This window comes from Meles meles, chromosome 2 (assembly GCF_922984935.1).
Source record: "Meles meles chromosome 2, mMelMel3.1 paternal haplotype, whole genome shotgun sequence".
NCBI lineage: Eukaryota > Metazoa > Chordata > Mammalia > Carnivora > Mustelidae > Meles > Meles meles.
This window is the reverse complement of record NC_060067.1, coordinates 175,835,522-175,862,992: the sequence shown is the minus strand read 5'-3', so window position 1 is coordinate 175,862,992 and position 27,471 is coordinate 175,835,522. Positions and strand designations below refer to the sequence as shown.

Below are 27,471 nucleotides of genomic sequence, written 5' to 3'. Positions count from 1 at the left end.
TAATGGTGTCTACCATCTTTTCGTGCGTTGTTTGGTCATTTGTATCTGCTCTTGGAAGAAATGTTTATGGACATCCTTTGCCCATTTTTTTTTCCCAGCTGGTTTGTCCTTTTATTATTGAGTTGGAAGAGTTCTTTGTATATTCTAGATGGGAGTCACTTATCAGATATATGATTTGCAAACATTTTCTCTCATTCCTTGGGTTGCTTTTCACTTTCTGGATGGTGTCCTTCAGACAGCAGAAGTTTTTCTTTATGAAGGACTCTTTATTAATCTTAGGCTGACACACTCCATCTACACTCGGCTTCCTGAGCTCGGCTTTCCCAAGAAGGATGATTTGCTCTCAGGAACACCCCTACCTACCACCCCCCCACCCCCCCACCCCTGCCCTGACTTCTGCCATAGAGTCCCTCCCCTCCACACTGTCCTAGATACTGGGAGAGGGGCCTGCCTTGAGTCAGGGTAGCCTGCTCCTGGTTGGGGGAGGGGTGGTGGGGAGGGGACCCTCTGTCCACACACCACATCTTTCCCAGCTTCCAAGACCTGGGCTCTGTGGGAGCAGGGAGAAGAGGGGAGAGTCCACATCACTTGAGACATCTGTTCGCCCCCATGACCTCATCTAAAAAATGGAGGGATTTGGGGGCACCTGGATGGCCCAGGTAGTGGAATGTGCAACTCTTGATCTTGGAGCTGTGAGTTCAAGCCCCACACTGGGTATGGAACTTCCTTAAAAATTTTTTTTTAATCTTAAAAAAAAAAAAAGAAGTGAAGGGATCAGATTAGACAATCTAGGGCAGCGGTGCATCTCCTGGGTTCCACAGGCCCCTTGAAATCATGGACACCGTGTTGGGTAGAGTGCATTTTTCTGAGACAGGAGTCCATAGCAAGAAGCACCAACCTATAGGGACCTTACTGGTTCAAAAAAAAAAAAAAAAAAAAAAAGAAATAAAGAAAGAAAAGAAAAAAAATCCAAACTCTAGGATAGCATTTCCTCCTGCTGCTAGGGAGGGTTTAGCCCAGACCGGCTTCCCCCTACCTTAGGGACCAGGACCCCATCATCAGGCTTTCAGAGCTCAGCCCAGTGAGCAGCCCCTGGCCTGTACCCCTCAGGAGAAGACTCCAGGACTGGCCCATCTGGGCACTCGAGGGCTGCCTGGGTCACCCCTGAAGCCACTTTGTGGGCGGGAGGCAAGGGGGCAGGCATGCCAGCGCTTGGTGGCAGCTCCCCTCTCAGAGGGCCCCGGCCCATGGCTCTGGGCTGCAGGAAATCCAGGGCAGGAAGGGGCTGGGGCCCAAGTGGCCGCCTTGCTCCCATCTGCAGAGCATCAGTGGGGCAGGCGGGGTGGGGGTTCTCAAGGGGGGCCGGGGAGGAAATGAGAATAAACACAGCTAGCGGAGAGGGAAGGGGCGGGGGGCTGCGGCCTCAGCCCCTTGGCAGCCCATGAAGGGAAGTGACACAATGAGGAATGTGTTTCCCTCTGCCCTCCCCCGCGTGGGGGTGGGAGGCAGAGCCCTGAGAATGGCCAGACCCCAACTGGGGCCAGGGGGCACGTGCTGGAACAGCACCAGAGGGGGGTGCTGTGAGAGTGGGGAACCAAAAGGGGGCTGCTGGCAGGAGGGGCAATCCAGAGCAGGCGGGGCGCTCCCCCCCCCCCACCGACCCCATCCATCTCCAGTCTCCATGCTGCATGAGCATCGAGGGTCTTCGTTCTTGCACGTTCCCTGCTGGTGGTGCACCGCCAGCGCGCCTGGGCATGGAAGCCATCCCTTCTCTAGGGAGCTGGCCCCTTCTGGTGGCTTCTTTTCCAGGGACTCAGGGTTATGGAGGCCAACTCCTTGATATGAGGGTGTTTCATTTCTCTCTCTCAGGGTGTTTTTGTCCCCAGCTGGGACTGGCTGTGCGAAAACAGGCCCCCTGGTGGGACGGCACCACCCTGTCCTGGACACCCATTTCCTCTCCCAGAGCTGGGAGTGGCTGCTTAACCCCCTCCTGCCCAGGATCCAGAGATATCCCTGAGACTTTAGCAGGCAAGGCCAAGTGCCCAGGGCGCCAGCCTGGGCTGGAGGGTCACAGGGCCTTGGAACACAGGTTGACCACAGATATCTCTGTCAATCTCCTCTTTCCTGTACGGGCTCTTTGTACCAGGTTGGTTACTCGGGAACCACCCACCACCCCTGCGCTCTGCCTCCTAAGCTCGGGGTGGAAAGCAGAGCCAAGCCAGGAGGCTGCAGCCACCATCCCAGGGTCCCAGGAGGGGAGGCGGGCTGGCTGAGCAGTGAGGCTTCCTGCTGCATTGCCCTGTGGGGCTGCAAGCGTGCTGGTTGGGCTCAGGAGAGACTCAGGTGGACCTTGAGTAGTGGGTGAGTGAGTTGCCGGTGGCTGTGCTCAGAAAGCAGAGGATGGGACGGGAGCCAGTGGGCCAACACTCACCTGTGGCCCAGACAGCTGCCAGCCTGGTTTTGAGCTGGGGCCAGGTGGACACTGGTGGGTCCCCAAGGGGCAGGAGCCACCCCTTCAGCTCTGCCACCCCCCTCCCCCAATCCCACTGCCACCGCCACTGCAGGGGAGGAGGATGAAAGAGAGGAGGGCTGCTATCTGGTCCTGTGGTTGTTTTGAGCACTGTGATGCTGGGACAGAAGCTGGCCTGATGCCTCTCCTGCACCTCATTCCTGGGTGTGTGTGTGTAGGGGGGAGGCTTGGCTCCCTGGAGCCCTGGAGGGGCACCACCTTCTTCTGTCTGGACCTGCTGGAGCTCAGCCTAGAGACTGCATTTCCCTTGCTACCTTCCCTCAGCACTGCGGGCTCCTAGGAGACCTGGGGGGAATGCAGGTGAACAAGGCTTTACTACCCGTCCCCAGCCTTGCCTTCCTCATTTGAAGAATGAATGGCCACCGTGGGGGTGGGGGGGATTTATAGTTCTGCCCTGGAGTCAGAGACCCGGGTGGGCCTCCAGGCGGTCATCAGCTTCATGCTGTGTCTCCTCACCGGTTGGATGGAGAGATCAACACGTGGAAATACCACCCTCCAATGCTGGACTCCAGAAGGTCTTACCTTTGTATAGTAATTTACAAAAGACTAAAAAAAAAAAAAAAAAAAAGACTTTAGCACCCATTTTCCTTTTGTTTTTCTTTTTCTTTTTTAAAAAGATTTTATTTATTTATTTGACAGACAGAGATCACAAGTAGGCAGAGAGGCAGAGAGTGGAAAGGAAGCAGGCTCCCCACTGAGCAGAGAGCCCAGTGGTGGGCTTGATCCCAGGACCCTGGGATCATGACCTGAGCTGAAGGCAGAGGCTTTAACCCACTGAGCCACCCAGGTGTCCCTGACACCCATTTTCAAATGGCTCTCATAGCTGCCCCTGTGAGATCCTTGGCGGCTCAGATTAGAGCAAGATGGCCAAGGCCTCCCAGCTCCTAGTTCAGTGCTGGCTCCAATCCTTGTTTCCACCATGTTCTGCTTCCTCATCCCAGGGGTCCCCATTCCCATCTCTTAGCTTCTCTATTTTTTTTTTTTAAGATTTTATTTATTCATTTGACAGAGAGAGACCACAAGTAGGCAAAGAGGCAGGTAGAGTGAGAGGGAGGGAAGCAGGCTCCCTGCTGAGCAGAGAGTCCTATGTGGGGCTCCATCCCAGGACCCTGGGATCACGACCTGAGCCAGAAGGCAGAGGCTTTAACCCACTGAGCCACCCAGGCACCCCATCTTGGCTTCTCTGTTCTTCCTGACGTCTTTTTGACCAGCACCCCTTGATGGTAGTGGAGGGAGGGGGTGCGGCAAGTAGACCTATATGAGAGGTCAGGTCCTTCATTCAACCTCCTCACCAGGGCTGAGGAGATTTAGAAGAAAATCCAGTTGCCAACACTGCTGGTAAAAATGAGGCTTCCCCGCCCCAGCGGAGCGTGAGGCCCCCAGAGCGGGAGAGCTGTGAGGGCCCCCACTTGCCTCCCACAGGGACCTGAGGAACAACGTCATCAGCACGGTGCAGCCTGGTGCCTTCCTGGGCCTGGGAGAGCTGAAGCGTTTGTGAGTGGCATGTCTGGCTCCCCAAGCCCCCTCAGCCCTCCCCATCCTTGGAGATGGTCCTAGATCCCATGATCAACTGTTCCTTCTTGTCTCCCCACTCACAGCACCCCTCTCCCCACACAGTGTATGGGGGAGGGCAGAAGGGGGAGACACTTGAAGCCCATCTCCTTGTTCTTCCTGCTGCCCACACAAGCCCCGGCCACACACGTGTGTCCCGCACAAGTGGGTCCATGTGCTCCTGTGTGGCCAGCTTGCTGACGTTATGTGTGTCCCCCTAGAGATCTCTCCAACAACCGGATTGGCTGTCTCACGTCTGAGACCTTCCAAGGCCTCCCCAGGCTTCTCCGACTGTGAGTGAGGGGCAGTTAGTGGGGAGGAGGGAGAGGGACGGCTCACCCCAAAGGAGGGGTTGGGAGGAAGGAGGCAGCACCAGACCCTCATAGGCCCCCCGCATTCCCTTCACTCACTCCTCCCTCCTCTGGTCCGGGAAGACCCTAAGATCCCGGTATCCCCTACAGAAACATATCTGGAAACATCTTCTCCAGTGTGCAACCTGGGGTCTTTGATGAGCTGCCAGCCCTTAAGGTGGTGTGAGTATCTGTTCCCAGCCCAGGACTCAGAGCCCTACATCCTTTCTCTGTCCAGGAGGGACACACATAAGCATCATGACGACAGCACCCGACCTTATGAGTAGGTGGGATGGGCGATGGCTGACATCTCCATATTTGCCTACCCACTATGGCTAGGCTGGTGGTGCACACACACCCCGAATGTGCCCCTTCCAGCCTCAGTCTCTCCCAGGGCTCCATCCCCCAGCCCCTCAGAATCCACACTCCCTTGCTCTACTCTGTGGCTCCTCTCCCCATTCTGCAGCGATCTGGGCACTGAGTACCTGACATGTGACTGTCGCCTCCGCTGGCTGCTGCCCTGGGCCCGGAATCACTCCCTGCAGCTCTCCGAGCGCACCCTCTGTGCCTACCCCAGTGCCCTACACGCCCAGGCCCTGGGGGGCCTCCAGGAGGCCCAGCTGCGCTGCGGTGAGCACAGCCTCCCCCTGCACACCTGCCCCTTGGTGCAGAAGCACTCCAGAAGGGCCCCTGCTGGCTCCAGGCTCCCTCTGCCTTAAGTGTTAGGGGGTGGTGGGCACCTTCTCCAGGGCATGCCTCCCTTCCCTCAGATCCCCCTGGGGCTCCTTCTCCAGCCATCAGTGCTCCTAGGCAGCTGCTTTGTTTATGTTTTCATCTGGTCCTCCTCTTGGGGTGACAAGTGTGCTGTGGAAAGGAGCACTTTGATCTGCTCAGCCAAAGCCCACCTGTTCCTCTCCCGTGCTCTCACCTCCAGAGGCTTCTCCCGCACCCTTTCTTCCCCAGCTGGACGGGAGCTCCGGTCAGACGGGGCCTGGCCCTGCCCAGGCTGGCCTGGCCCACCTTGGTGCCTGATGCCCCGCCCCCGCGCCCATGTCTCCTCCCACAGAAGGGGCCCTGGAGCTGCACACGCACCACCTCATCCCATCCCTGCGCCAAGTCGTGTTCCAGGGTGACCGGCTGCCCTTCCAGTGCTCAGCCAGCTACCTGGGCAATGACACTCGCATCCGCTGGTTCCACAACCGGGCCCCCCTGGAGGGCGACGAGCAGGCCGGCATCCTCCTGGCAGAGAGCCTCATCCACGACTGCACCTTCATCACCAGGTACCAGCCCTCCTGCCCCTTCCCAACCCCAGGCGGGGGTGGGGGAGGCCACCGTGCCCATCGCCCGCTCCCCAAAGGAGCCCTGCTCCGACACGGGCTGGAGAGCATGCTCGTGTATCTGAGAGTGCACGGGTGTGTTTCTGGAAACCCAGGGCTGAGTCGTAAATGGTCCCGCTACGGGATAGAGACTCAGCGCCTGATAGGGAAAAAACAAGGATGGTACCTGAGGTTTCTCTGGCGCTTCCACAATGTATGCAGTGACTCTCAGCTCCACTGTGGGACCGAGTCTCTCCGATAGACTTGCAGGGGAGGTCTCAGTAGCTCCGTGAGAAAGGTGGGGAAATGGAAGCTCAGGAAGACCGTACCGTAAGGCCAGTCGGAATTGAGGGAGTATGTGCTCGCGCATCCCTCTCCGTTAAAGAGGGCGGAACCCTGAAGCCCCTGCCCCGCAGGCCCTCAGTCAGGGGCCGCGGGGGGGACGGGGTCGGGGCGCTTACGGAGGGTGGCGCGGCCACCGAGAGTGCCTCGCGCAGCCAGCCCACCGCCCGCCCGCCCGCAGCGAGCTGACCCTGTCTCACATCGGCGTGTGGGCGTCAGGGGAGTGGGAGTGCTCCGTGTCCACGGCTCAGGGCAACGCCAGCAAGAAGGTGGAGATTGTGGTGCTGGAGACCTCCGCCTCCTACTGCCCTGCTGAGCGAGTCGCCAACAACCGCGGGGACTTCAGGTGCGGTGCCTTTTGCCGCCCCGGGCCCCGCCCCCCGCTTGTCTTCGGAGAACACGGGGCGGGGGCGGGGCTCCCCTTCTGCTCCAAGTCCCCAGCCCCACTGTCCCGCTGTTGTTTTCACAGAGACCTTATCTTTTTGTATAAACCCCCATCTGACATGTGCTGTGCAGAACAAAAAGTTTGGGTGGGTTTTGTTTGTTTCTTTGTCTTGTTTCCTTGCATTAATAGTTTATGAAATTCGCCCACAAGGAACATCAGATTTTAATATACCCCTGGGCGTCTCCATGAGGAAGGGCAGGTACTATCCTCCCCATGGACAGCTGAGAACACTCAGGCCCAGAAAGTGTAAGGAGCTTGAAGTCAGGGCTCCAAGTCTGAACAAACGTGGACTCAGAAGGTGGAGCTCGGGAGCCCCTCCAAGGCCAGTCCGAACCCTCTTTCTGAATCCACCCCCCAGGTCCTAAAGGGGTTCAGCATCCCAGGTCTAAGGGCAGAGGAGGGAGCCTTGCTCTGAGGAGCCTGGGGGGATCAGCAACCTCCCGCATCTGCCCCCAGGTGGCCTCGAACTCTGGCTGGCATCACAGCCTACCAGTCCTGCCTACAGTACCCCTTCACCTCGGTGCCCCTGAGCGGGGGCGCCCCAGGCACCCGAGCCTCCCGCCGGTGTGACCGAGCTGGCCGCTGGGAGCCAGGGGACTACTCCCACTGTCTGTACACCAACGACATTACCCGGGTGCTCTACACCTTCGTGCTGGTGAGGCCAGGAGAGGAGAGGGGCAGGGGACACCCGTCAGCTCTGGTTCTGGGGGCTGGGAAGGGGAGCCCCCTCATGGCTGTGGGCTCTGCTGCTCCTTCTTGCTGTGGGTGTGAGCAGTGAGGGGCTCTTGCTCTTCTCAGCTAGCTTTTCTCCTTCGAGGGCATTCAGATCCCTCCAGGGTCACCCCAAGCCTTTATTCTCAAACACAGCCACGGCAGCCTGAAGGGGGAAAACAAGGACAGCGTGAGGCTGTCCCATTATCCTTAGGCGGGTGGTGTTAGAAGTGGGTGGCCCTGAGTCCTGATGAGTCCATTCCTTACTTGTGCCTCCCATCTTGATTAGACCCAGCAGATGGGCCAGATCCCTCTCCCCAGGCACTGTGGCCCAGAGCATCAGCACAGACAAGGGGGCCCTCTAGGGGCAGTTCTGGGGGAGAAGGAGCAGAACTGGACCATCTCCTTTCTTCCTTCAATCTTCCCAGATGCCCATCAATGCCTCCAATGCGCTGACCCTGGCTCATCAGCTGCGAGTGTACACAGCCGAGGCAGCCAGCTTCTCTGACATGATGGATGTTGTCTATGTGGCTCAGATGATCCAGAAATTTCTGGGTTACGTCGACCAGATCAAAGAGGTGAGTGAGATTCAACCTGGCCTCTTTGGGGTCCCCGAAAACCAACCCCCATTTGCTCAAGCCTCTTGTGCCCCAGCCTCCGGGCCCCAAACCCCGCTCCTGCCCTCAGTGACTCTGTGCCCCCTGCCAGCTGGTGGAGGTGATGGTGGACATGGCCAGCAATTTGATGCTGGTGGATGAGCACCTGCTCTGGCTGGCCCAGCGCGAGGACAAGGCCTGCAGTGGCATCGTGGGCGCCCTGGAGCGCATTGGGGGGGCTGCCCTCAGCCCCCACGCCCAGCACATCTCCGTGGTAACGTGGGTCAGCTGGGAGGGAGCTCCTTGGGGAGCCTAGCCCTGGGAGGGACCTTAGAGGCAATCAGGGCCAGCCCTCGCCTGCCAGGAGAGAAATGCTCCTGTCTTTGGGCAGCAAGTCCTCCAAGTATGCACTTGCATGGGCCCAACTGGCGAGAATTCTGAGCTGGACCGGTGTGTGGAATCTGATTCTGAGTTGTCCGCAGTGGTGCAGAGGGGAGGGAGGGGGCCGATGACAGGGAGGAGTCATGCAAGACTTCGTGGTGGGGAACTGGAGCTGTAACGCTAGCCCAGTGGAAATAAATGGGAGGAAGGGGAAAAGGAGCCCAAGGCATGAGTAAGAGGAGGCTTGGAAGCAGGGCCACAGCCCTGTGATGGAATGAGGAGTCATGGAGACTCCTGCTCCCTAAGAAGAGGGTGACATTGCTTGTGGTGGGCTGTGAACCAATTAACAACCGCCGCAGGGCATCTTCTGCGTGTAAGCTCCCGCGCTAGGCACCCTGGGTGGTGTAAGGTTGGACGGGACCCTGCTCTGCGGCTTGGCCGGGGCAGCAGAACTAGTTAGTACCTGCGAAGGGGCGAGCAAGGTACAAGGTAGGGTGCGAGGCAAGGAGGAGGGTGCCATGGCCAGGGGTTGGGAAGACCCCACAGCACACGTCACACCGCCAGGCCTTGAGGAGCCAGTCAGGACTAAGGTGTAGGGGGCGTCCAGCCTGAGTGCGACTGCAGAGAGGGACTGGGCCGCGGCAGGCAGGAGGCCCAGAGAGAGCCGCCGTATCTCAGATCGGGGGTGACCAGCTCCCTGTCCCTAGAACTCCCGGAATGTGGCACTGGAGGCCTACCTCATCAAGCCACACGGCTACGTGGGGCTGACCTGCACAGCCTTCCAGAGAAGGGAGGCAGGGGTGCCGGGCATGCGGCCCGGGGGCCCTGGCCAGAACCCCTCACCGGAGCCTGAGCCCCTGGCTGATCAGCAGCTCCGCTTCCGCTGTACCACAGGGAGACCCAGCATTTCTCTGTCGTCTTTCCACATCAAGGTGGGCACTGGGGAACGGCCGAGGGGGTGGTTGCGCTTCGATGCCACTGCCTGGTGGGGGTGGTGGGGTGAGTGGAAGCAGATCCAGAAAAGGGGTTCAGGGGAGGGGGGAGGAGAGGACCAGAAGGCCTCAGAGTCCTAGGGGTTCCCAGATGTCTCTGAGGAACTCCAATGTCCCCCCAGAACAGCGTGGCCCTGGCCTCCATCCAGCTGCCGCCCAGTCTGTTCTCGTCCCTTCCGGCTGCCCTGGCTCCCCCTGTCCCCCCAGACTGCACCCTGCAACTGCTGGTCTTCCGAAATGGCCGCCTCTTCCGCAGCCACGGCAACACCTCCCGCCCTGGAGCCGCTGGGCCTGGCAAGAGGCGTGGTGTGGCCACCCCCGTCATCTTTGCAGGAACCAGTAAGGGACTGAACTCCCCTGTGCTGCACGGAGTGCTCCCAAGTGGCTACCTGGGGCCCCTGCCACCTGCCCTTCCCTCACCCACAGCACCCCTAAGGCCCTGAGTGAGGTGGCTGAGGAGAGTGGCCCCTGATCATTTCCCAGGAGGATAAGGGACAGAGACATCCTCTCAGGAAAGGGATTGCTGGAGAAGAGGCTCTGGAAGACATTGGAATTTCTATCCCAGATTTGTCGAATTCCAAAAGGGTTCTCTCTTCACCTTTCTCTCCCTCACCCTCAGTATTACCTTCTACCTTCCTCTCCCTGCCCCTAGCCACCACTCATTTGACATTTAGAATGGGTCACCTCCCAGTGCTTTTAGATTCATTCCTGGGTCTCCCTGGTGAAACTGACAACCTGGAAGGCAGGGCCCGGATTGGAATCTAACTACATCCCAAGCCCAGCCCACACCCTGCCCCGCCCACGGGTTTTCGGGCAGCTCTGCGGTTGCTGTCTTGCTGTTGCTGTAGGATGAGCCTCCTCACAGCCTTGTTCTACCTGGATGGACTTCCCTCTCCCCTGCAGGTGGCTGCGGTGTGGGCAACCTGACCGAGCCAGTGGCCATTTCACTTCGGCATTGGGCTGAGGGGGCTGAGCCTGTGGCAGCTTGGTGGAGCCAGGATGGGCCCAGGGGCCCTGGGGGTTGGAGCTCTGAGGGCTGCCAGCTCCGCTCCAGCCAGCCCAACGTCAGCTCCCTGCACTGCCAGCACCTGGGCAATGTGGCCGTGCTCATGGTGAGTGGGATGGGGGCTGGGAGCTCAAGAGGACCGGGACTGGGGAATTGTAGGGGGAGGATGAGGTGGGGGTAAGGATGTGGGTATTCTGATCACCTGGGGCCCCAGAGAACTACAGAAAGCAGAACAGCCTCATTGGGCCTCATGACTGTAGAATTCATGGGGAAATGTCCCTCTGGTCTTCCCCCACATCTTTTCATCTTTCAGGAGATAGGTCCTGCCTACATTCATCCTGAGAGATGGATCTGGAACTCCCCAGCCTGGTCTTCACATCTGTATTCTCTGAGACCCACATTGTTAAAGGGGAAAAAAAAAAAATCTGGGAACATTTTTCCTTTCTGGTCACCCTCCTCGCTCACTCTTCTCCAGGTCCCTCTCCCTCACCACATTTTGCACCCCACTTTCCCAGATCCTGAGCAGGCCTGCAGCTGGATTATAGACAGAAACCTCCCCCTCTTTCATCATCTCTGGCTTTTAGGCTGAGAGAAGTCCCCAGAGGGGCAAGAGATGAGGGCAGAACTGGCTGGCAGTAGATGACGAACATTACCTGGGACTGACTGTCTCAGCACTCAGTGTTCACCCATCTGGATGGACGAGGGGCCAGAGCTGACTGAGCTTGAAGAAAAATGGTCGGGGGACTGGCCAAGACTCCAAGGGGTGGCCCCTACCCCTTGCTTCCTAATACTTCCTATTTCCTGCTCTTTCCAGGAGCTGAGTGCCTTCCCCAGGGCGGTGGGGGGCTCCGGGGCAGGGCTGCATCCCGTTGTGTACCCCTGCACAGCCCTGCTTCTGCTCTGCCTCTTTTCCACCATCATCACCTACATCCTCAACCACAGGTGGGAGCTCCTGAAGGAAGGGAAGATGCGGAGGGGAGGCTGTGGGTCTGAGTACTGGCCAGTGTCCCTTTCCCAAGTGGGTCTCCATGATGTTCGCAGGCTCTTTCAAAGGGTTAAGCCCTCCCTGCCCTCGGGCCTTGATCACATTCACAAATGTGCGTGCACACAGATATCTGCCCTCCCCCTTTGCTCTCCCAATGGCCTTGAGACCGCATGGGCCTGACCTTGGGTGGGCAGCCCATTAATTAAAGACTGTTTCTGGGGCAGTTCCATCCATGTGTCCCGGAAGGGCTGGCACATGCTGCTGAACCTGTGCTTCCACATGGCCATGACCTCCGCCGTCTTTGCAGGAGGCATCACACTCACCAACTACCACATGGTCTGCCAGGCAGTAAGCAGAAGGGGCTAGGGTGGGGGTGGGGAGCGCTCCAAGATGAGTGATGGCACAGAGTTGGGAGGTGCAGGGGGAAAAAATGAGGTCTCATGGTAATAGGCCCCAACTCCACTGTTGTGGGCAGCCTTGCTGGGGGTGGGAGCCATGGGCATAGGGGTGGTAAGAAGTAGAGAAACTAGGAGATGGGTCTTCACAGTGGAGGGTGGGGATCTGCAGTGGAGGAGAGGTCAGGAACAAGGCGGACACCAACAGCAGGGCTGTGAAAAGTCTCCCCAGTGGAAGAGGAGCATGGGGTGGAAGGAGTGAGCGTGACAGCAGGGGCAGAACCTTGAGGAGACTCAGGGTAGAGCTGGGGGTGGGACTGTGGGAGGAGTGGGAGAATAATCCTGGGGACTGGGGCTCTGGGGTGGCTTCAGCAGTAGCAGCCTGGTCCCCCAGCCTCTGTGGCTTGACCCTGCAGGTGGGCATCACTCTGCACTACTCTTCATTGTCCACACTGCTCTGGATGGGCGTGAAGGCCCGTGTCCTCCACAAGGAGCTCACCTGGAGAGCGCCCCCTCCACAAGAAGGGGACTTGGCTCCACCAGCGCCCCGCCCCATGCTCCGGTACTTGCCTCCAATGGTCAGCTTTGCAAGGGTGAAGGGCTCCAAGGCCAGGCCAGGGGAAGGACTGCACCATCTGTTTTCCCAGGCTGGAGGCAGGGCGGGTCCAAGGTCTTGGGTGAGCACTCTCCCAAGAGAGAAGAGGCAAAGCTCTAGGTGGCACACGGTTGCCCAAGGCCACGGGAGTGGGTATGTCCTTAGAGCTTTTCAGGGATGACAACAAGGCCAGGGCCCTAGGCCCTGGGTAGGGATACTGTGAACCACAGTGGCACCCTGTCTTCTGTACTGTTTCAGGTGAGAGCAATTCTGGCCTCTGTCCCTTGCAACAGTCATGGTCAAATCCCCTGGGAACCTACAGAGCCTGCAACAAATTCTGAGAATTTAAAGGGGAAAGAGGATGGGACAGAGACCCTAAGTCAAGGTTTCTGAGCATCTGGTTCCAACTCCCTTGGTTCCCCACCATCTCTGACCCCCAAACCCCATTCCTCTCCAGGTTCTATCTGATCGCCGGAGGCATCCCACTCATTATCTGTGGCATCACAGCTGCGGTCAACATCCACAACTACCGGGACCACAGCCCCTAGTGAGCGCCATGGCCTGCCTGCCCCAAACCCACCCGCCCTGACACCAGATGCCCTCTACTCCGCTAGCAGGGGCACCTGCAGGCCCACCCAGCCAGTGACCCAACCCAAACCCATGCATGTTGCCTAAGCCAGTCTCTGCCTTGCCACTCACCATGTCCTATCTCCCCAGCTACCCAGCCACCCAGACATGCCCCCCTCACCCACTGCCTGTGTCTCCCCTCAGCTGTTGGCTGGTGTGGCGTCCAAGCCTAGGAGCCTTCTACATCCCGGTGGCTTTGATTCTGCTGATCACCTGGATCTATTTCCTGTGTGCCGGGCTGCGCTTAAGGGGTCCTCTGGCACAGAGCCCAAAGGGGGGCACCAGCAGGATGTCCCTGGAGACAGGCGAGGAACTGAGGGGTTCCACCAGGCTTAGGAGCAGCGGCCCCCTCCTGAATGACTCAGGTTCCCTTCTGGCTACTGGGAGCACTGGGGTGGTGACACCGGGGCCACCAGAGGATGGTGATGGTCTCTATTCTCCGGGCGTCCAACTGGGGGCGCTGGTGACCACTCACTTCCTGTACCTGGCCATGTGGGCCTGTGGGGCTCTGGCCGTGTCCCAGCGCTGGCTGCCCCGGGTGGTGTGCAGCTGCCTGTACGGGGCGGCGGCCTCCGCCCTGGGACTTTTCGTTTTCACCCACCACTGTGCCCGGCGCCGGGACGTTAGGGCCTCCTGGCGTGCCTGCTGCCCCCAGGCCTCGGCCTCCCGCGCCTCACCCCGGGCCGTGCCCGCCGCCCCAGAGGACGGTTCCCCCGTATTCGGAGAGGGCCCCGCCTCCCTCAAGTCCTCCCCGAGTGGCAGCAGCGGCCAAGGGCCGTCCCTGGGCCCCTGCAAGCTCACCAACCTGCAGCTAGCCCAGAGTCAGGTGTGCGAGGTGGGGGTGGTGGCCCGCGGGGAAGGGGAGCCGGAGCCCATGGGCTCCCGGGGCAGCCTCGCTCCCCGCCACCCCAACAACTTGCACCATGGGCGCCGAGCGCACAAGAGTCGGGCCAAGGGACACCGCGCGGGGGAGGCCGGCGCTAAGAACCGGCTCAAGGTGCTGCGCGGGGGCGCGGTGGCCGGGGCGCCTGAGCTGCTGTCCAGCGAGAGCGGCAGCCTGCACAACAGCCCGTCTGACAGCTACCCGGGCAGCAGCAGCCGCAACAGCCCAGGGCTCCAGCTCCAGCTCGAGGGCGAGCCCATGCTCACGCCGTCGGAGGGCAGCGACACGAGCGCAGCGCTGCCTCCCGAGGCCGGCCGCCCGGGGCAGCGCCGCAGCGCCAGTCGCGACAACCTCAAGGGCGGCGGGGCTGGCGCAGAGCGGGAGGGCAAGCGGCGCTCGTACCCGCTCAACGCCGCCAGCCTCAACGGCGCGCCCAGGGGAGCCAAGTACGACGACCTCAGCGGGGCGGGCGCGGACGCAGCCGGCAGCGCCTGCATGAAGACGGGTCTCTGGAAGAGCGAGACTACCGTCTAAGGTGGGGGTGGGCAATGCTGCGGAACACGCCGGCTTCCCGGGGACCCTCAAAGACGTCCAGCGGTACGCCAGCAGATTTGAGGGAGAGGTGCCCAGGGCTGCTGCAGGCCACGCTGGCTTTAGTCCCGGAGGCTGGGGAAAAGGACAGGCCGAAGGCCTGCCACTGCCAAGAGGGCCGTCCCTCTGGCTAGCGACGATCCTAGGACCGCCAGCAGGATACACACCTTCCCAGCCCAGACTAGTTTGGGCAGTAGACTGTGCCCTCCACGGTAGTGGGGGAAGGTCCTGCCGGCCTGGGAGGCGGGCACAGGCACAGCTCCCAGGTGGGCCCGTTCGGTACTCCCCACATCTCCTCCACCCTGCCTCGCTGGTGGCCGTCCATATCAGGAAAACACAGATGGGAGCTCGAGAACCATGTTCTCTCCTCACTGCCCTCTACAGTCAGCCATCTGTGCCTAGGTCATAGGGCCTCTCCCCCACCCAGCTTCCGGGCAAGGAGGGTGCCAGTCTAGCAGATGAGCCAGGCAGCCCGGTGCACAGGTGCTACTTTTAAGATAAACTATGTAAGAGAAGGTGGAACAGTGTGAAAGGCAGCCCTGGAGATGGCGTTCTAGGGAAAGGGTGCACAATTGGGGACACAGGAGTGGTACACAAAGCACAGGGCAGGGCTTAAGAGGTGGTGCTTTAGGACAAAACTCTGCCTGCACTGCTGACTCCGCCAGACACCCAGGAGAGATCAGAGGCAACTAGAGAGCAGTGCTTAGATTTCGAGACCCATGCAGTCCTGGCCTAAACCCAGCCCTGTAAACAGTGCTCTGAAGAGAGGCACCACAAGGCCCAGGTGGTGCTAAAGAAGCACTTAACTGCTCAATGGCAAGCCCCATAGCCTCAGTCTCCGCCTGCCAACACCGAGGGACTATGGAAGAGCGTTTCCCTGCCTCCACGAGGCCATATGCAAGAACCATTCCAAAAATTTGATCTCTAGCTCCATATTAGGGAGAAACCTCCCAAATATCGAACCGCCTTCCTGCCTCACAGAAGCCCAAGCTGAATCCCCCAGGGCAGCAGGTAGGATCCCTGAAGCTTACGTGGGGCCTGCGCCTTCACTACTTTTTTAAACACCAGCACCCATATTTCCCCCAACCTAAAAAGCAATCACCAGCCTTACTACAGGACCCAGTGAAACATGGAGGGAAAGCTGAGCCTGGGGAAGCGGAACAGGAAAACCAGACCTGGTCCAGGTCCCCTCTTGGTGTCCACATCCCCACAGTCTAATCACCAAGGCAAAAGACAAAAGGGAGGGGAGAAAAGTCACACACACACACACACAGGATGAATCCTGTTATTTATGCTTGCTGCACAGACAATATTAGACCAAAAAAAAAAAAAAAAGGCAAAAAAAAAAAAAAAGCTTTGTATTATTCTTCCACATATGCTGGCTGCTGTTTACATACCGTGCCAATGCCTTAGCACTGGAGAGCTTTTTGCAATACGCTGGGGAAAAGGGAGGGAGGGGATGAAAAGTGCCAAAGAAAACCTGTTTTTAAAAGCTCGGGTTTTATACAATAGAATGTTTTCTAGCAGATGCCTCTTGTTTTAATATATTAAAATTTTGCAAAGCCCTTTGAGCTATGTAACTTTAATCCACCCACGGTCCTTTTGTCATGAGGTAGAGGATTTTATGACCCTGTACACAAGAACCTACCTGTGCCTGTAGATGGACACAGGGCCAAGAGTTGCCCAGTTCCTGTCCTCTGAGGGCTGATACCATCCAAATGCCAACTGCGCCACATGAGCAGGGAGGGCCCATCAGGCCTGCAGCAACAGTGCAGCCAGTCCAAATCAGGAGGAGGCCAGACATCCTCCAACCCGTCTAGGAGGAAAGCCATCCCTCACAGTATGGATGTGTGTGCCTTCTCCTTTGGGACCGTCCCTCTCAGGGATGGGATTCTCTCCAACCCAGTTGTTCCGGCATCGCTCCCAACTTCTACTGCAGGACCCAGGTTCCAATTAACTGCAGAGTCCCTTAGTTCCTTTAAACAAGAGAAAAAAGAAAAAAACCAGCCACCTCAGGACTTGTGTACACTCACTCCTCCGGGTAGGACAGGCCTGTGGTCAAGCTGCTGCCAGAGTGGTGGGAGCGCTCCCTCGGATGCACATCAGGGAGGGTTAGGAACCCCCGTGGCAGCCTGTCTGGCAGCTTGAGCTTTTTGAAAGTCCCTCATTTCCTGAGGGGTACGCAAATACTGCTCTATTTCACTATCAGAAATGTCCTCATCGCCGGTGACTGTGGAGATAGGAGGTGGGGGACAGATCCGCTTTGGGGGCTTCAACATGCAAGGTGGGAGGAGAAGGGCAGGACTGGCTGGCCGCTTGCCCTCGGGCAGATCTAAGGAACTACTCGCTGCCTCTGCTTTTCCCTGCCCTGGCCCCAGGCCCTGTCCCTGCAGCTCCTTCTCCCTGCCTTCCAGCTCTGCCGTTCCATCTCGAAAGGCCTTGCGGACCAAAGTGTGGCGGTGCTGCAGGAGGTCGCCGATGTGCTTCACCACCGACCGTTTGTCGAGCCTCAGCACCTGCAGCCAGGCCAGCTGCTCCGCCATCCGCAGCAGCACAGCCAGCAGCTCCTGCAGGCGGGAGGAGGCAGGACAGGGCAGGTCCACGTTTGCCAATTTACAAAACCGGGCGAGGGAACACCTCAGACGCTCTGAAGGCTGCAGCGACTGCCAAGCCAGGAAGGTAGCCGCAGTAATGACAGGCAAGGGATGCCGCCCGGTCACCAGCCAGGTCTCATCTGCCAGCTCCACCAACTGCAGTGTTCGAGAGAGCATCTTCTCTTTGTCTTCCACGTATTTGGCTGGCACGGATGGGGAAGCTTGGAACAGTTTGAAGCTGAAAGAACAAAATAAGGGTCTGATCTCCATGCCTATAGGGGAGGGAGCTGCTCTGCCAAAGGGAGGAAAGCAGTCCACTCATGATGGGCAAACTATTCTCTCCTCTTGGAATACTCAAGCTCGCTGGGCAGCGACTTTCTACAGGTGCAGAGAGAAGACAGGTGGAGCGTCCTAATTGTACAGTGAAGGGCAGGAGAACCTACAAGGAGGCTCACGTTTGTCAGCATCCCTGTCAGCCGTATTCTGAGTGCTTTCCAACTGTTCTCCTTTCATCTCCTCCACACCCTCTTATGTGCATTTATAGTTAGAAAAAACGGTCCCAGAGTCATCCAGCTAGGAAGTAACCCAGCGAACCCAACACTACTTGTCACTGAGAGTCTTTGCTTTCTCCTCTATTTTTCGGAAAAAAAGAAAAGAACACAGCTACTTAGGGAAAAACGCCTCAGCTTCTGCCTCCTGCCCCATCACTAACTTCCTTTTACCTGCCTTCACAGATGACCCTGCCAAGGCAGGGCTCTGGCATACAGTCAGGCAGGCCACGCACAACACGAGAGGCGCAAAGTTCAGCAGCCCCGGGCCAAGGCTGACACCTACTTTGCCTACAGCATTAGGCCCCAGTAAGGGCAAAGGGATTTGGAAATGGCAGTAGTTTAGAACTGTAAAATGGGCTTAACCTTATTAGTACGAGGCGCAGGGGAGGGAGAATAGGTTTTCCTCTCGAATCCCTTTAGAGGGGCTTTGGTGAGAAAGAGACAGCCAAAGGTCAAAGGATTCAGATCTAAGGAGCCATCGCATCCCAGGGTTTCCCAGTGGGTAGGTACCTGCTACAATAAGTCTTCACCAGATCTGCCAAGCACAGAGACGGCACATCCAGCCCCAGGAGCTTCACTATCTGCATGTAGGTGCCAGAAAACACATCCAGATCTGCATACAACAGGGCGCAGATGGTTCCCATGGTGAGGGGCCAGTTATGCTGCCGGCAGGTGATTAAGACACAGCACCCAACCAGCACCTCCTTCTTTTGCAGCCTGGCGGTGCGGATGCCAGGGTGCCGGTAGGCCTGCTGGTAGTAGGCAACTGCCGTGTCCTCAAATGTCGACGGCAACTGCAGAACTCGGCAGAGGTCTCTCACGCGGCGGAGACCTAAGAAAGCCAACAGCAGAACTCAGAGGTCGAAGGTGCTACTCTGCAGCTCCTGGCAATTTTTGCTAAACTTGTCTCTGACACCAGACGCACAAATAATGTACCTTTCTACAATGACCAGGATGACACTTGGTGAGGTCATTCTAAAGACACAAAGAAATTCGTGGAAAAAGTCACATTTCAACCCACCATTCTTCAGGGGCTGGCTTGATTCAAAGCCAGGCCAAAGTATGATCTGGAATGCGTGGCTGGACCTCTAGCACAGCCGTGACAAACCCAAACTGTATACTGAATGAGAACCGTATACTCTCTTAGAACCACCTTCATTCTTTATTTCTAATTACCAATCTCTTCTACTCTACCTTACACAGTAATGCCGAACACAGGAAAAGCAAGAGGATAGGCTGGACCATCAGGAGAATTTTCTTTAAGGTCACCGTATCACAAAAGGTTGATTCTCACCTCGTTGTTGGCTGCGACTAACTTGTTCGTTTTCCCCTGTGCTTCGGGAATAGGTTACTTCTGTAAGATAATGGACAACAAACAACTTGTTTAGCCTTTATTCACCAGATCCCTGGCCTCGCACCACACAAAACCAGGGAGAATTCATATCCTTAGGCTCTGCTTCCTGAAACACAGAAGGTACCCATTTTGCACGTTAAAAGTCTACCCGGTTTTTATGTCCACAGCAGTATCAAATACAGAGACTGAGAAGGTTAAGAATGCACTACAGTGGCTTCGAGTGTTCCAAGTTTTTTGCCCTCCCTCCTGCATATCCAATCAGGTAATTTTCCTGACTGCTGATTCTGAGGGCTACAGTGGCCAGGAACTCAGAACGCAAAGAAAAAAAAACGATGTTTTTGCCAATTAGTGCTAAAGACTACTTGGAGGTAATAATTTGTCCCTATCTGTAAAGAACTGACCCACAATCCTTCCATCACACCCAGACTAGGTAAATTGAGTGGAACTCTGTTTCTCTGATTCATATGCTCAACGTTTATTATACCTTCTCTCTCTCTCCGGATAGACAGATGCCAGATACCGTACTGGCTGCTAGAAAAACAGACGAAGGGCAGTCCCTGACCTCCTGCAGCTTCCTCGGTTACTTTCTCCCATAGTTCAGCGAACACGGGACGAGAGCGCGCGGGAGGAATCAGAGCACTCCGACGTCAATCTCTCACCACCCCAGGTTATACCCGCGGCCCTGGAAAGGCCGGCACAGATACCTCGGAGGTTGCCTTCGTCGCTGAAGGTGGTAGTGAGGACCCCCTCGTTGACCACGCAGCCACAGTCTGAGCACACCAGCTGGCTCTGCGAATAGTGCGAGTCTTCCACGAGCTCAGTGGACCCGCAATCGGGGCAGCGGCCTCCGCCCGGCATCTCACACTCCAGAGCCGCGGAAGCGTTCGGGTATCCACTCCTACGTCCACAACAGCAACAGCGGAGAAGCAAGAACCAGGACAGGGGCCTTCTAAGAGCTGCACCCTTCTCCTCCGGCCAGGGCAACCGCAGTGTACGTAGGTAACTCGGTCCGCCGGCGGCGCGTCACTCCGGTCCTTTTCTCTGCGGACTCGGGTAGAAACGCGAGCTAGGAACAGAGGTTCCTGCTGTGGGCTCCGTCTTCGCGTTCCCCAGTATCTGCGGTCAGTTTGCAAGTTGAATTTGAGTGAAACTTCTACCTACGTGGACATACTACACAGACAGGGAATTGTTCCCGTTCCCATACAACTCTCCTTTCTGAAACGCTAGGGAAGTCATAGAATTCTCCATTTCTTTTTGGTAACAAATGTTGATTTTGGCCATCGTACAAAGTTTGCCTAAAAGGAAGAATACTGCCGTGAGAGAACAGGAAATTGTGTTCCACTCTCCAGAGCGGCTTTCCCAGCCCAGTTCTTTCCTCCCCTTCAGTCTGTTTCTCTCAACTGTAGAATGAGGAACTTGAATTGAAAAATACAGGTGGCAAACAGAAATGCTTTCAGAGACTAGGTAAAGAATGTCTAAAGGAGTTGGGAGTGAAGGAATATGAGGGTGGTGAGGTTTTGGGCAAACTGGAGGCTTCGGGCAGATTTAGATATTTTTAAAACCTGAGTTTTGGGGCGCCTAGGAGGCTCAGTGGGTTACGCCTCTGCCTTCGGCTCAGGTCATGATCCCAGGGTCCTGGGATCGAGCCCCGCATCCCGCTCTCTGCTCAGCAGGGAGCCTGCTTCCTCCTCTTTCTCTCTGCCTGCCTCTCTGCCTACTTGTGATCTCTCTCTCTGTCAAACAAATAAATAAAATCTTAAAAAAAAAACACAAAACCTGAGCTTTAAGGTACTCCCAAATTCTGGCTCCAAAGTTCCTAACTTGGTACAAGTATAGGTCAAAGAATCTTGAGCAAACTTGTGCCTCCAGTGATGCTATCACAGAAACCAGGCTTACACATTTAAAATTCTGTCTGCTATATTTATAAATAAGAAGTCACCAAAACAGAGTATTTCTAATTAATTCTAATTGCACTCATTAAGAATAAGGATTTTAATGCTTGAAAGTTTTAGAATCAGCTATGTCTGAAAAACAAGAACATTGAGTTAAATGACAGGTACCACCAGAAGTCTGTTCCTTATGACTCCAAGGAAGCAGACGGGAGTCCGCGCAGCAAGTGTCTAAAGTGTGTGTAGAGAATTTGTTTCTCGGGCTGACAGCTGGGAATTTCAGGTAGGCTCCTGGCATTAGCAGATCTTAGGAACTGTTGTGGGCTCGATTTCAACTTATACTGGGGGATGAGGATGGAAAGGTAAGACCGGCACAGAAAATGATTGAACAGCTCTGTGCAGAATGAATTGAGGAATAAGATGTTTTGTCAGACCTTAACAAATTGGGATACTCGCTTGAGGAATAAGATACAGGTTACTGCTGCCTTCCTTCGAAGACTAATAAACTGTGCATTCTAGAGCTGGAAATTTTTCAAAATAAAAAATGGAGCTTGTTAGTCTGACGAGTCAGGGGACACAATTTTGGACCATGTACCCAGAGAGTCCTCAGAGGATTTGAGCCTCAAAAAGAAAGGGATATAATCAGACAAAGCTGTAGGTTCTTTTGAAAGAGCTATAATCGGTAGTCAGGTACACAGGATTCCCTGTATGCCTAGCGGGACTGAGTTCCCTGGACCATAGTCATATCATATCATACAGAACAGCATCAGACTCTCATTCCCACTGTGGTGGGGAACGGGGCATTTCTGACACAAAGATTGCATTTTATCTATAACCGAAGCATCAACTTTCTCTGCTTTAGATGTCACTGATCTTTAGTTTAAACTGGGAAGGAAGCGCTGTGCCTTATAAGGAATGTCCATTCAACACCAGCCCCTGGCTCCCAGTTCCTTCCCTCTGCTCATAGCTATTCCACAAACCTCCCCTGCTTTGCTACTGCTCAACAGAATTTCCTACACCTCCGACCTCAGTGGGCCAGCAGGATGCTGTTAGTTGACCTGTGAACACAGGTCACAACAGCGAGATTTCCATTTTCTCATTTTCCACACCAGTATCACGAGACTGTTAATGCACCTTGCTGAAGGGTTGAGGAACTTAAAGTGATCATAATAGAAATGAAAAATATTTTTGTAAAATGGGAAATTTCATAAGACTCTCCTTACAGCTCAAGAGGAAAGCATTAAAAGAGAAAACAAGCAAAAATAAACAAACAAACCAAAGTACCTTTAAAGCCTGCCAGCCCCTTCTTTTCCAGCTTTTCCTTGATATCCAGACCTAAAGACGCCACCTCATCCCCAAGAGAATGCTTTCTCAGGACATAAAACCTCTTCTCCTTTCTAGAGAAGTCCCACCTACTACCAAAGGACTTGATCATGCTGGAGTATTCATCCCCTCCCCAAAACCAAGGGCCACAGTAAGCCCCAGTAGTCCACACCCTTACATCTGAATTCCTCACTCTAGCCCCACACCACAAGGGGGGATCAGCACAATAGCTTTGGGTGGGCACTGGCATTCCAAGTCCCCTTTCTTCTAGACTTGCCCACTAGAGCGAGGGATGTGATAAGGATTTATTTCTGGTGTCCAACAAATATACATTGAGACACACTCGCATGCTTGTGTGTGCACATACACACCCATCAAAGACACCGTTAGTTTTGTTTTTTTTTTTTATTTGACAGCGAGAAATCACAACTAGGCAGAGAGGCAGGCAGAGAGAGAGGAGGAAGCAGGCTCCCTGCGGAACAGAGACCCCGATGTGGGGCTCGATCCCAGGACCCTGGGATCATGACCCGAGCCGAAGGCAGAGGCTTTAACCCACTGAGCCACCCAGGTGCCCCGACACCGTTAGTTTTTGACAACACCATCGACATCCTGGTTAGGGTGGAGACATATGTCTCCAAAAGCAACATAATTGCATTCGGAGTGCTTCTTCACGTTATCATACAGAACAGCATCAGACTCTCATCCCCATTTTTGTGCCAATCTTGACTCTAACTGCGTTTAAAAAAAAAAAAAAAGTGGGATTTAATTAGAATCCTCTACCCTTGACAGAAGCCTTAGAATTCTGCTTTCTCCAACATTACTCATTTTAAAGGGGAAGAGCGGTTTTATGATCCTCCAACCAGCACCTCTAAGGGGTAGAGAGGAGTGATTCTCTTTTCCAGGCACAGGTGTGTGACATCCTAAGCGAGCCTGGCTGTCAGATGCAAACAACCTGGGAGGTAGGCAGGACTCCGGCCAGAAGATGGCGCGCTCTATTAAGATTTGTAAATTGAGGGGCAACTGGTTGGCTCAGTCACCTGGCTGGCTCAGTCCGTAGAGTACATGACTCTTGATCTTGGGTTTTGAGTTGGGGTCCCATGTTGGGGGGCGTGTAGATTGTACTTAAATTTAAAAAAAGGACTTGTGAGTCTGGGGTTCTCTACTTTCTTAGGAAGAAATTTATTTATTTAGGAAATGGATTTGCCTTCCTCTGGAAATCAGGAGAGACACATCCTTGGTGCCCGTCCTGCCGCTACAGACTCTTCTAAAAGTTTCCATTGTTTCGTGATAGTGATGATCTGTTTACTAAATGCTCTTCAACCCCCTCTCCCCCATGCTACACCCCACAGCTTGTGGAACTGGAGTCATGTTTCTTGTCTCTGTATCTTCAGTGCCCACTTGGCGTCTGGCACTCAGGCTTTTGGAATGCTGAGTGCCCAGAATGTGGGGGATTTGAGTAGAAGGCTCCTGGGGAGGGGAGGCTGTTGCAAAGGCTGCCCCAGCCATGGTCCAGATGTGAAATACTGACCTTAAGGCCACAGTTCTTTCTAGAGAAAGGTTTTCTGAGGGACAAGGAAGGCACTGACAGCGTGGGACGGAAGGAAGCTCTCAGCAGTCCTCCCTCAGTCAGATGTGTGTATTCTAGCTAGTTGTTTGTCTGTCTGGCTCTCCCTTTGCTTGTGAGTCTTTGTGCGAATGCTGTGGCTCTCTTGACCCCCACATCCAGGAAGCCCCTCCTACAGGGAGGGCTGGCACTCAGCAAAGAGCTAGTCAACTCCTGGGGATATCTGTCGTCAGGAGCAACAAATAGACTAAATTTCTCAGAGGTAAGAGGATTCTAATTTAAAATAAGTAACTGGAGAGAGTTGGGCCACCTCTGGTCTTTAATCTGGCCTCATCCCTGGGCTCCTCCCAGCTCAGTTGACCGAAATATGGTCACTCTAAACCAGTTTCTCTCTGAGTGCAAGGACACTCTCTGTCACACTAAGCTGGGCTGGCTCAGGCGGTGCAGTCCTTCTGACCGGATCTCCTTCCCATCACCTACGCTCTGCAGTGCATACTCCTCCCTCTCCACCACTCATGGTGAGACTGCCGTGACACAGAGACCTGAGTCCTGGCACCAGCTAACTTCCCTTGCTCATATCCGCTTCCCCCATTTGCGTTGTTTATTGCATCCCCACTACCCCCTTTGCCTTTCCCAGGTTGAGGATTCATGTGTTCAATTTCTTGAGCTCCTAGGAACAAAGGCATCTGAAAACTCTAAGAAAGTGGCCACAGGCCCTCACTCGCTGCCCAGACTGAGAGTGTGAATGCCAGTCAGCTTACTTCCCTGGAACTTCCCTCCTCAGGGAGGCCGTGGCTTAGCTGGCCTTGTCTTGAGGGGAAATTGAGTCACACCTGCCTACTCCAAACCTCTAGGATTCCAAGAGAATCAGAACATTATCTCCTTGACTCCCAAAGTGATCCTGGACGAGGGGTGAGCAAACTCTTTCTGTAAAGGGCCCGAAAGCAAATATTTAGGTTTGGCAGATGATAAGGTCTCTGTTACAAGTACTTAAGTCTGCTTTTATAATGTGGGAACAGCCATAGGCCATGATGTAAATGAATGAGTACGGCTGTATTTCAGTAAATCTTTGTGGACACTGACATTGGAATTTCAGGTCATTTTCACGTATCATGTTATTTTGATTTTTTTTTAAAAAATGTAAAAATTCCAGGGGTGCCTGGGTGGCTCGGTTGTTAAGCATCTACCTTTGGCTCAGGTCATGATCTCAGGGTCCTAGGCTCCCTGCTCAGCGGGAAGCCTGCTTCTGCCTCTCCCTCCCCCCGTGCTTGTGTTCCCTTTCTTGCTGTCTCTCTGTCAAAAAAATAAATAAAATCTTTTTTAAAAAAATGTAAAATTTCCAGTATTCAGTGTGGTGGTGTTGACAGATGGTCATCATTCCATACATTAGATCCCAAGACTCATTCATTTGATGTTAAAAAAGAAAAAAAAAGTAAAAATCATTCTTGCCTCGAGGGCCATACAAAGCCAGGAGGCAGGCCATACTTCCTGACCTCTGTTCTCCAACTCCAGGTCAGACCGATGAGTTCAAATCCGTTTTGAAGTATTCACTGTGTGACCTGAGGGGAGCTAAAATTCTGATGCCTAGGACTCAGTTTCCTCATCTGCATAATGGAGATACTGTCTGCCTTGACGAGAATTCGAAATAGGACATGGCAGTGCTCAGGAATGGTAATAATGACTTCCTTCTGCAGTCAGGGCTGTGCAAAGACAGGAGTGGCTTTCTCTCACCTCTGGGGGGCGGGGGCGCTTATCAGTGGCACCAGGGCCTATTTCCAGGGCGCTGAGACAGGTTTCTGTGTAAAATAGTCAAACAGTGAGAGGCTGAGGACACTCTCCCTCAGGAGTGTCTGGGGCTTTGGAGTTTGCTGGCTCCACAGAGCTCAAGGAACCCAATTTTAAATGCGGAGTGAAAGTTCCTGCCTTCCCAGGAGAGCAAGATTGCAGAGTCCCCAACGTGACCCCTGAAGAGAAGCTGAGGGAACAGGGTTCATCTGCTTACAGACCAGGCTCTGGGGTTAAGGGAGCCTGCACAGCTGATGTTTGGGCCACAGCTGAAGAGTCCTAACCACACCGTTAGTGGTTGTTTTCCCTGGGAAGTCGGGGGAGGGGGGGCGGTGAGGTGGCGGAAGTAACCTGGATTGTGGGGGTTGGAGGGGAGGGGTAGCCGCCTGGGGAACATTCTCCCCCAGAATCACTCTCTGTCCTTGTTGCAGAACAGTATCCAAAGGCATGCAGAAATGTTCAGAGCAATCTGTCCTGTGTACCGCCTGTTCCCATCTTCATTTGAAAGTGTATCTAAATACATAAGGCACGGGGGAGGGGGAGGGAGTACAGTGAATATGGGGACAGGTGGCAGCCAGACCGACCCGTGGTGATCACTTGGCTAAGGCATGTAAATGTCAAATCACTATGTTGTACATCTGAGACCAATATAATAACATAGGTCAACTACACCTCTATTTTCAAAAATCCAAATTAAATTTCTTTTAAAAAATTAAGTATCTATTTGCATAAGGGGGGGAAACGCCTCGCAAAGCATCAAAATGACAATGTTTAGTTACCTCTCCGTAGCAGCAGGGAATTTAGGGTTTCTTTTTTATTCTGAGAATAAGCATGTATGACATTGCTTTGAAAAATCTACGGACCAAGTGGGTGGACAAGGGAGTGGAGGGGAACAGGAGGTGACCCTTGACACCAACTGAGAAGCCAAGAACCCGAATCCGCCTGGCAGACACTCCAAGCTCCCAAGGTCGGGGGTGGGGGGGCTTGACTTCCTGCAGCTCAGGATCCTAGACAATGGAAAGTGCACTCTCTATGCTGTTCATATACCCTATAATTATTCTCTTTATTTTCCTGTTTTGTTTTCTAACTTTTTGTTATTAGCAGCTGGCCAAAGGGGACTTCAAAGAAAGGAGGTGTCGTGTTCCTCCTTGGGCTGCCCCTGAGGGCTGGGTCTGGGGGCCCCAGTGGGGACCAGACAAGGGTGGGTGATCTCTGAGGGAAAAGTCAGGGTCATTTGCATAATGAAACTTTCTTTCCCCAAGACTCCTTCCAGAGGGCTTTTTTTTTCCTTTTTCTTAAACTGAATCTGGAGGGCTATGTTTTAAGAGAAGCTGCTCTCACACAACTTTACATGGTGGCCCTACCTTTGACCAGTTGGGGTAACCACGGAGGCCTCGCTGGAGCTCCCCCATCCCCTCCGGGGGGCTTCACGAGCACTGCCTGCCCCGTCCCTCTACAGTGTGACTTTAATCACTGGGCAAGAAAAAGCATCTCCTCCCTTCAAGACACTGGGGACCTTGGAGCATTGACTATGGCTGGGAGGCAGGCAGACCTCTCATCTCATCAGGAAAGACTCAGAGTTCCGGGAGAGCTGAGCTCAGGAGAAGATTCTCTGTGCTTCTCTAATACCCTCTGCTCCGAAATGAATAAACTAAGTTGACTGAACCACGGATTTGGCTCCCAGATCTGGGGCAGTCTGAAGCCAATCTGAATTTAAATCATGTCCCCACAATGAAACTTTTACTCTCTAGGAAATCGGGGTGGGGGTGGGGGGGTGGAGAGATCAAGGAAGGGACCTTGTTCATATGCTCAGCCAAAAGTGCCCGGGGCCGAGCAAAGGTGGCAGCTCTTCGCAGTGGGGACAGAGAATTCAACTGATGTTCTTCTGGTAAATGCCATGGTCCCTGCGGGCCAAGATGAGGCGAGTGTCATAGGGAAGGGATCAGAGATGTCCCATCCCCTGCAGGAGAAAGGACATGGGGACCTCTGGGGACCAGGTAAGGTGGAAGCCACAGGAATCCAGCTGAGGGATGCTCACGGGGTAAGAAACACTGGTCACTTCCAGGAGACAGAAGACATTTTCCTTGCATCCCCATGAAGGCACAGGCACACATC

At 54.9% G+C, this 27,471-nt stretch overlaps 2 protein-coding genes across 2 annotated transcripts in view; one reads left to right on the top strand and one right to left on the bottom strand.

Annotated features, from left to right (window-relative positions):
- ADGRA2 (adhesion G protein-coupled receptor A2) overlaps positions 1 to 15,882 on the top strand; it is a 35,318-nt gene extending 19,436 nt beyond the window's left edge. The window contains exons 3-19 of the mRNA XM_045996920.1: positions 3,953 to 4,024; positions 4,303 to 4,374; positions 4,543 to 4,614; positions 4,898 to 5,061; positions 5,498 to 5,711; positions 6,271 to 6,435; positions 6,991 to 7,189; positions 7,674 to 7,823; positions 7,954 to 8,115; positions 8,930 to 9,154; positions 9,337 to 9,553; positions 10,118 to 10,326; positions 11,035 to 11,162; positions 11,430 to 11,553; positions 12,017 to 12,162; positions 12,653 to 12,742; positions 12,967 to 15,882. Coding sequence (XP_045852876.1) covers positions 3,953 to 4,024; positions 4,303 to 4,374; positions 4,543 to 4,614; positions 4,898 to 5,061; positions 5,498 to 5,711; positions 6,271 to 6,435; positions 6,991 to 7,189; positions 7,674 to 7,823; positions 7,954 to 8,115; positions 8,930 to 9,154; positions 9,337 to 9,553; positions 10,118 to 10,326; positions 11,035 to 11,162; positions 11,430 to 11,553; positions 12,017 to 12,162; positions 12,653 to 12,742; positions 12,967 to 14,239 — 3,682 coding nt within the window. The 3' untranslated portion in view covers positions 14,240 to 15,882. The remainder of the gene's footprint in view (positions 1 to 3,952; positions 4,025 to 4,302; positions 4,375 to 4,542; positions 4,615 to 4,897; positions 5,062 to 5,497; positions 5,712 to 6,270; positions 6,436 to 6,990; positions 7,190 to 7,673; positions 7,824 to 7,953; positions 8,116 to 8,929; positions 9,155 to 9,336; positions 9,554 to 10,117; positions 10,327 to 11,034; positions 11,163 to 11,429; positions 11,554 to 12,016; positions 12,163 to 12,652; positions 12,743 to 12,966) is intronic.
- Positions 15,834 to 19,809, bottom strand: BRF2 (BRF2 RNA polymerase III transcription initiation factor subunit). The gene is made up of 4 exons (XM_045996927.1): positions 19,500 to 19,809; positions 18,736 to 18,795; positions 17,952 to 18,273; positions 15,834 to 17,128 (listed from the first exon to the last, which is right to left on the bottom strand). The coding sequence occupies exons 1-4, from the start codon at positions 19,651 to 19,653 to the stop codon at positions 16,399 to 16,401; spliced, it is 1,266 nt and encodes a 421-aa protein (XP_045852883.1). The 5' UTR covers positions 19,654 to 19,809; the 3' UTR covers positions 15,834 to 16,398.
- Positions 19,810 to 27,471: the final 7,662 nt, after the last annotated feature.

What these genes read in the sequence shown, in the direction of transcription:
- BRF2 (XM_045996927.1), bottom strand. Translation starts at nt 19,653, where the DNA reads ATGCCGGGCGGAGGCCGCTGCCCCGATTGCGGGTCCACTGAGCTCGTG. An exon ending in CGACGAAGGCAACCTCCGAG is followed by an intron (nt 18,796 to 19,499) that starts GTATCTGTGCCG and finishes ATTATCTTACAG; the next exon opens with AAGTAACCTATTCCCGAAGC. An exon ending in GTGAAGACTTATTGTAGCAG is followed by an intron (nt 17,129 to 17,951) that starts GTACCTACCCAC and finishes TTGTTCTTTCAG; the next exon opens with CTTCAAACTGTTCCAAGCTT.